The sequence below is a fragment of the Trichechus manatus genome, unplaced genomic scaffold (assembly GCF_000243295.1).
Source record: "Trichechus manatus latirostris isolate Lorelei unplaced genomic scaffold, TriManLat1.0 scaffold00005, whole genome shotgun sequence".
Classification (NCBI taxonomy): Eukaryota; Metazoa; Chordata; class Mammalia; order Sirenia; family Trichechidae; genus Trichechus; species Trichechus manatus.
This window is the reverse complement of record NW_004443941.1, coordinates 17,961,261-17,970,138: the sequence shown is the minus strand read 5'-3', so window position 1 is coordinate 17,970,138 and position 8,878 is coordinate 17,961,261. Positions and strand designations below refer to the sequence as shown.

General features: G+C 40.1%; 1 protein-coding gene across 2 annotated transcripts in view; it reads right to left on the bottom strand.

The window, feature by feature from the left end:
- The window catches only part of PREPL (prolyl endopeptidase like), a 33,745-nt gene that overhangs the window by 3,711 nt on the left and 21,156 nt on the right, over positions 1-8,878 (bottom strand). For both annotated transcript variants that reach the window (XM_004369500.3, XM_004369503.2), the window contains 3 exons: positions 5,962-6,159; positions 3,020-3,195; positions 1,451-1,667 (listed from right to left, as the gene is read on the bottom strand). In XM_004369500.3, the coding sequence (XP_004369557.1) occupies positions 1,451-1,667; positions 3,020-3,195; positions 5,962-6,159 (591 nt within the window). The remainder of the gene's footprint in view (positions 1-1,450; positions 1,668-3,019; positions 3,196-5,961; positions 6,160-8,878) is intronic.

The following is an 8,878-nucleotide window of genomic DNA, read 5'->3' as shown; positions in this document are numbered from 1 at the left end:
GAAGCAAGCAGAGAGTTGGGGACCTCATCCCATTAAGAAAGCAGTGCCGGGAGCAGAGGGCGTCCTTTGGACCGGGGTCCCTGCACAGACAAGCTCCTAGTCCGGGGGAACAACAAAGAGAAGAAGGCCGATGGAGACAAAAAGCCTTCCCTTGGAGCTGACGCCCTGAATTTGGACTTTTAGCCTACTTGACTGTGAGGAAATAAACTTCTCTTCCTTAAAACCATCCACTTGTGGTACTTCTGTTACAGCAGCACTAGATGACTAAGACAGAACTGCTCCACAGGGTTTTCAAGGCTGTGACCTTTTGGAAGCAGATCGCCAGGCCTATCTTCCAAGGTGCCTAAGGGTGGGTCTGAACTACCAACCTTTTGGCTAGTAGTGTGCTTAACTGTTTGCACCACCCAATAAATCCCTTTTCTTCTTAAGTAAGCCAGCGTTGGTGTTTGCTGCGTGTAATTAAGAACTCTGACGGATACATGAATCCCATATTGTTGGACATTTAAGCTGTCTCCAATTCTTCACTATTAGAAGCAAAGTGCAATAAACATCCTTACACATACATTTCTGATTATTCTCCTTTGGCTGAAATTCTTAAAGTGTAATTTGTAAAGGTCAAAGGTTTGTTCTATTTTTTTTCTATTGTAAATAATTCTGCCATCCTTATCTTTATGCACGAGGGTTTTTTCTCTCCATACTCAGTATTTCTATTTCTTTTTAAAAGATTTACAGGATTAGGATTATTCAAAACTGGTTACTTAATGAATGCCCCCAATGTATATCCCTCTTTAAAAACCCTTGAAAATGATTTACTTTTTCCCATCTCAGTCATTATTTCCCACAGCATATGACCAGGAAGTAGGAGAATAGTGGAGGTCAAATCAGCTGCTATAATCTAACTCTGTAATTTTGGACAGCAGGAAAAGACTACAGAGTGTTTTTAAAAAAAGGGTATTTCAGTTAAAGTATAGGAAAATACCCCAAAAGATCATTAAGAGTGGAGAACCTAAAAACAGTCCCAAATCTAGGACCGAAGTGCTGATGGGCAGCAGACTGTCTAAGTGACAAAGACCAGAGGATTCTGTGCATCCCAGAGTCACAGTATGCTCGACCTGACTTCTGGAACTGGTGAGTCACATGTGCTTCATCTCTTTTCCTACCAGTGCTAAGTGTTCTTACAAGTAAAAAGTGATCCATGGGGTTACTTGTTAGTATCTTTCAGTGAAAATCTTTAAAAATTAATAAAGAAAAATGTCTGGGAAGAATAAGTGAAGGGTAAAGAGTTGGATTACATAACTTTAAAAGTTCCCCTAGAGTTACAGCTGTGTTTTTTGAAAGCTTTGTTACACCCCTAAGCCAGGTTAAAACTGTAAGAGAACATATTTTTCTTAGAGCAGCGTTTGGTTTCACGCTTCCCCCTATATAAACAGTAGATTCTGAGTGTACTCACCTCCAAAGTCACAGCTCTCAGGAGCTCTGGGTTAGAGTTACACAACGCTCCCACAAGCACCCCTCCAGCACTGAAAGCAGTCAGGGCTGTTAGGCTTGGCTGAGAAAAGCCTTGGCCATGAAGCGTCTTAATGCAAGCCTCTATGTCTGCAAGGCCATTGAGCTTTTTGGTTAGACGGCCATCAGTGTGCCACTGGAGGCCTAACTCACCACCACCCCTGAAATTAAAGGGCAGAAAAGTTTTAGTGGGAAAAATACATATATTGATGTAGATCAGAGTCAAAAAATGACAGCCTGTGGGCCAAATCTATCCGGAGGCCTGTTTTTGTTTGGTCCCTGAGCTGAGAATGGTTTTTACATTTTTATACCCATTGCCATCGAGTCGATTCCAAGTCATAGTGACCCTAGAGGACAGAGGAGAACTGCCCCATAGGGTTTCCAAGGAGTGGCTGGTGGATTCAAACAGCCGACCTTCTGGTTAGCAGCTGAGGTTGGGAGAAAAACAAAAAACACAAAACACCCCACCACTAATATGTGACGGAGACCACGTGTGACCCGAAAGCCTACAATGTCTACTATGTAGCCCTTTACAGAAAAAGCGTGCCAATCCCTGATATACTTGGCTGATCAAAAGTTGATTTAACAAATGTTTTGAGTACCTGCCTATTATTGATCAGACATTGTGTTCAAGTGCTTAAAAATATAAATAAGCAAAATTCCCCTGCCCTGGAAAAGGTCATAATTCTGTAGGGAAAGAAAACCAAGAACGAGTTACCAAGCCATGTGGTCACTGCTTGTACCATTTCTAACACTCTAAACACAAGTCTATTTCAGGTCTTAGAGAAGCAGAGGAAAGAACATCCAGCTGTCAAGCTGGGGGCATGTACGCGAGTCAGGATCACAAATACCTAAGAGGGAGATGATACCTACGCTGGGTCTTGAAGGAAGAATACACGTTTCCAGAAGGGCAAGGAAAGGGAAGCCAACATGACAAAGATGACACAGCACATATGTGCAAGGGCAGAGGTGAAAGAGATGCCATTTGACAGGAGGTGGGCAAGGCTGGGTGTGTAGGATGTGTATGGGTGGAGGGTGGGATGTGTTTGGGGGACTGATGGTAGACGCTGCTACAGAGATAAGCCAGATCATAAGGAGGCTGAATGCTAGACTAAGAAATCTAGATTTTATTGTGAAGATGGGGAGGTGGTGAAGGATTTTAAGCTGGAACATAAAATAAAATCCGTGTCTTGGAAACAACTCAAATAGAAAGGAAGTTAGACTAGAAAAAAGAAGACCAGCTGAAAAAGGCTATTTTAGAAAAACCTAAACTCAGGAAGAGTTAAATGGAAATAATAATGTTATTAAGTAATTACAGAGACTGATGTTATCTCTGCAGAAATCCTAATAATCTAGCCTTTTGCTTTCTGGATCAACTAGTCACCACCAGCACAGGTTCAGATAACATAAATTCAACAATATAAATGCGAAAATAAGCATCTGCTCCTGACCCACTGTTGTCCTCAAGACCTGTCACAATGCTCCACCACTCACATGCCAGGTGCTGACTCACCGGACGTGGCAATATGCTAATATCCATCCATCGTCAACCAACACCCGCCTTTCAGGTCGGAAGTTCATTTTCAAATCCATTCCATAAGCTCCATATACATGTACCAGGAGAGGTTTCTTCTGCAGGTCCTCAGAATCTGTTTTGTGGAAAACGGTCATTGGCACTAATTTTCCATCCTGGAAATGAAGAATTGCTACATATGTAAAGAAGAGTCTTTAAAAACAGTTTTATCCCAAATTTAAATACAATGAAGTACACTTTTTCTTCCCCCTTTTCTCTCGTGGTTATTGATGTTGAACACAAACTTCATTTAAGACAAAAGAGTTATGGTCGCTACAAAAATATCATGGTCCTTGTTTTTAGCTATTTTGCTGACCTAGATTACCAAAACCATACCAAACCCACTGCCAATGAGTTGATTCCAGCTCATAGTGACCCTGCAGGACAGAGCAGAACTGCCCCACAGTGTTTCCAAGGCTGTAATCTTTACAGAAGCAGACTACCACATCTTTCTCCCATGGCGCGCTGACCTTTCAGTTAGCAGCCGAGTGCTTAACCACTGTGCCACCAGGGTTCCTTCTGACCTCGATTACTAACTAAAAAGAATGGCAAGACTCTGGCTTGAAAACATTTTATTAAATGCAGCTTTTCATGACAGTAAGGGATTTTAAACAGTTCTTCACTACCCACTAGTACTATAATTTTTTTCTTTTAGAACAACCCAAAATACCTATCGAGTTCAGAAATTCCAGCAGAGCCCATGCCTAGGGCTAAAATGTCATTTCTCATCTTTGAATATTTACAGAGAGGCTGACTAAAGCAGTCTTAGCTCAATTTTGGTCCTTTAGTCAGGATTTTCAACCCTTAGAACCTGAAACTTGCCCTTGTGACATCCACTCACATCTTCTTCAAGGCCTATTTAACATTAGATTTTCAAAGTCTAGAAGTGGTTAAATTATTTAATTACATTTATTTTTAGGGCATGTAACTATTCCCCAGTGTAGCTCCAATACATTAATCCCAAATGACTGAAACCAGGTACTATCTGGACATACAAAATCCAGATAACCTTGAACTACTCTTGATCTTCCTTTCATAGAAAAAGGATGGAGAAGCTGGTTCTCACCCTGCTTAAAGAAACGAACGAAACAGCACCAGTTTATATTACTTGGGGGGCACTAGTTTTATATAAGGAAAATAATATAACGAAGTCCTATGTTTTTCATTCTCATTTGGAAAACTTCACTTTTAGGCAATAAATGGAGGCACTGGAGTGTTATCAAATAAGAAAAGGCCCGTGGAAAGTCACAGCGACTTCCATCTAGCAGTTCCTGGGTGGTGCAGTCAATGCACCTGGCTGCCAACCAAAAGGTTGGAAGGTCAAGTCCACCCAGGAGCACTTCAAAAGAAAAGCCTGGAGATCTACTTCTGAAAAATCAACCACTGAAAACTCTACGGAGCACAGTTCTACTCTGACCACATGGGGTCGCCATGAGTCAGAGACGACTTGATGGCAACTGTTTTTTCTCCCCCCTCCTCCCCTAATGCTTCTCCCCTTGAATCTCCAATAACTTAGCTTCATTACTCTTTCCATTTGGGGTAGAATAATTACAACAATTTTGATAGACTGATACAATCCCACGTTTGTGAAACAAAACTTAAAAGTATATATGCTTGTTAACCAAAAAAAAAAAAAAAAATCTGGATTTTGATACACTAAATGGTTAACAATGATTATTTCTAGGGGTGCAGCAAATGGGACTGAAAAGTAGTCTCTTAAACTTTATACATTTATGTATTTTTGCGTTGGTTCTAGCAAGCATGTATTGCTTTTGTAATATTAAAATAATATTAATATTTGCTTAAAGATACTTAAAGAAAATCAATGAATTAAAAAAAAAAAAAAATTCCTAAGGCAAAAAAGGCCTGTGTGGAAATTCACTGTCAGCATACGTGAAGTTATGTGATACATAATATGCTAAGGTTGGAAAATTACATAAATTCAATGCCACAATTAGTTCTGTATATGGAGTACACCTGCTATTGAGTATACATCTGTTGTCAGATCTTTCTCTACTTCCCCCGACTTACCCCCCAAATCTTCCCTCTTTTACTCTACACTTTGGCCATATTAGACTTCTTTAGGCTTCTTGAATACATCATTTCCCCCTAATTCAGGGCCTCTGCACAAATGATATCCCCATGTCCCCTTTCTAACTTAACCCTTACTCATCCTAGAGGTATTCCCTGAGACATGACTTCCTCAGAGAAGCCTTTCCTGATCTCTCCAGACTAGGTAAGGTCCCTCTGCCATACGCTCCATCCACTGCACTTAGCACCTTTTCCTTTGTGGGATGAAGTACGTTAGTAATTATGCCTTCAACAGCTGTCACCTTCCTGCTAGATTTAAGCTCCATGAGGGCAGGGAATGTGTTAGTCTATTCACTCTAGTCGCTTGCTTGCCATCTTCACAATTTTTGTCCGAACTGCGTATCAACTTTGACCATTTACTTAATTTTTCCTTTAAATCAACTTTTTACTCAAACACAAGCAACATGTGAAGTTAAGAGCTTCGTGTGCTACTTATAAATCTTCTAATGCGTGTTAAAGTAAGTACATATTAAAGTTGAAAAAAAAAAAAACCACTTAAAAAAAATTAATGTACTCCCTAAAGTCGTTTTGGGGCCCTGGTGGCACAGTGGTTAAGTGATATGGCTGCTAACCAAAAGGTCGGCAGTTCAAATCCACCAGCCGCTCCTGGGAAACCCTATGGGGCAGTTCTACTCTGTCCTCTAGGGTCGCTATGGGTTGGAATCGACCGAACGGCAACAGGTTTTAAAGTCATTTGGGTCTTACTGTGGTATATGAAATGCACTGGACAATACCTGGCAAACAGTATGTTTTCAGCAAATTTGTACCGAAAGTGGAGATTACAGACTTACCTTACTTTTGGCTTCTAGACGTAAAACACGACTAGTCTTTGTGATTGGGTCTTCGTGGCCAGTTTCCTCAAAGAGTTTGCCTTCTGCAAACTTATACGTGTAATATTTTGGGGGACGTATTGGAGAGCAAAGCTGAAAGGGGCAGTTCTTTGGGTCGGAATTTGTATCTATTATGAATCCACAGGCCCAGGGAGGGAGCTAAAAAGAGAAAACAGTTATTTTTCCTCTTTATCTAGACTCTAACCATCATTCATTGAATTCCTGAGTCTGCTCCAAACAAGATGATGTGGATAGTAAGTTTACTTTTGTCCAAATAACATTATGTCTTAGGTAAGGATTACTTCATCACAATAAAATATATTTCAAGTAAAAAACAAACAAAAACTCCACATTAATGACCAATAAAATAAGGAAAAAGTACAGGAAAATGGTTTATCTTGACTGTAGATTTACATGAAATCTACTTTAATAAAAAAGTTTATTTTGAGGTATAAACTTAGGCAATGTAATAGCAAAATGGTTAAGAATAAGCACAAATCAAATGGTAATTATGGAATCCAGAGACATCTCAAAGATCTCCGTTCTCAGGGAACATGAAATCCCTTACAGGCGTTTTCAATAATTGACCCACCGGCCCTGCTCCTGCTGCCGGGACAGCCACAGTGATGACCGTTATTATCTCAGGGCTACGGAGCAGCTCAGCAGCGCTGAAGCATTCACAATCTGTTTCTAGCTTTAGCTCCCAGGCTAACCATTGTGCAGAACAAAACCTTCCCAGCACATCCACTCTGAGAGACTCACAGCTATTATGCTTAAGATTCTTAACTTTATGAAAAAGAAAAGAATCAAAATTTATTCTCTTAAAGCAGCAGGGTCCAGCTTCAAGCCTTCCAAGAACATCCCTCTTACACGTTTTAAAGAACTCTGGTAAGCAGGTTGACAGAGTGTTAGAAATGGTACTGAGAGTCAGAACATTAAAAGAAAATTGCCTTCCTTCCTTTTCCTGAGTAATTGTAGAAATAGCAAATCCTTTAGAAAATCAGAGGTCTTGGTACAGCAACGTCAGTGTGGGCGCTATTCACAAAGGGTAGGTGGGGATACGTGTGCAAGAGTGCATTATTTCACCTGTAGAAACTACAGCCGAAGACCTTACGTTCACACAAATTTCTTCTAATTAATCTAAAGAATCTATTTTCCTGAAACACTAATAAAGACTCACATTTTTGCAAAGTCTCTCTAAAAGAGTTCCTAATTTATCCTCCTCAGATCGGGGATTATTTTGAAGGATAACTTGTCTGTATAAACGTAAGCCATAACCAGAGAGAAAATAAGTGGGCAAGCTGAGACCCGGGTGGGAAAAAGGTGAGAAGCACGGCTATGAACTGCGAAACTCGGCCTCAGCGGGTACTAGGTTCCTCAGCCCGCACAGGCACACATTTTTCTGCCCTCTGGTGAGGCTTTAAGACAGTTTCTATGTGACCTATGTGGTAAGTTGTCTTAGCTTTAGACCAAGTAGTTCCAATAAATCAAGTCTTTTTGGTATATTTCTAAAACTCATGGGCTCAAGGTTAAAGTTTTAATCACAACAAAGACTGTTCCAAGGCTAAGGACTTTTTAAAGTTTGTCCAGCTGATGTAGAAATAAGCATTAACTATCTCAAGGATATCTGAAAATACATTTCCTACTGAGATAAGCCTGCAGTATCATCTGTGAATAATCACGGACAACATCTGTGAATCGTAAATCGGCCAGGTGACGTGCAGATACTCCTCAGAATATCAGACAGAAAAAGGATTGAACGTTAGCACTCTAGTACAAACTAGTCATGTCTTAATGATCAGGACATAACATGTTGAAAGAAAATTGACTCGGGCATACAGACTCCTCCTCCAAATGAAACTGATGTTGGCATGAATTGAAATATTTTCCAACTTGTTTAGACATTAAATATCGTAACTTCTTTTTGTGGGGGAAAAAAACCACTCCCAGGAAATACTGATGACATGATGACCACAAACAGGAGGCAAGTATATGAAGGGTTTTACCTTCCTATTGCTGAGATTGAGTTTAAAAAGTTCTGCTAGTCAAGTGCGCAGAAATACGCCGTAACCCACTCACAGCCTGGCAAAGGTTCTTTGTGTGTGGCATGTTAGTGCGATGCAGTTCACGAAGGACAGGGTTCGATCTATAAAAGTCTCTTTAAGTAGCACAAACACTAAACAGCACAAGGCATAATCAGCCCTATAGGTTGGGAAGGGGGCAGGGAATGAAGAGATTGAGGATACGGAATAAATTAAAGACCTGGTTGTTCTAATGGAAGTTAAAACCATGGAAAAGAGGCATATCTTTAAAGTAGAAATACTAACAAAAATACAAAAGGTCATATTTACTTAGAAGTCAAATATTATTATAGTAAACTCTACAGGACGTTCCTAATTTTCATGATATAGAATTTTGTTGTAATAAATACATTGCTAAAAACTACATACTCTCTCCCATCCCTATTGATATAGGCTGCAATAAGAACAGATGTCTGAATTTGGCATCAATCAGCAAGGGAAAAGAAACAGTTTGAATCCAGCAGATGAAGGCAATGAGAAAATCCCTAAAGTCAATCACTATTTTCATTTTAGGACATTTAGGACACCTATAGCATCTTCTAAGAGATGACACATTACATTTGATAACAGATTTTAGGGAAGAGCATGAACTTTTTAGTTGTTTTAGGCCCTTGTTATTTTTTACTTGCACTACTATAACCAATCTCAAAACGAATCTCTCTTCTTGCTTCAGTCTACCCTAACATAGCTGCCAACAGCATCACCAAGTATAGCTCAACTCCTCAAATCACTGCCCTGGCTCGAAAACTTCAAAAGGGCCCCTCTTTGTAACCTGTGCACAAATTCCTCACCCTGAC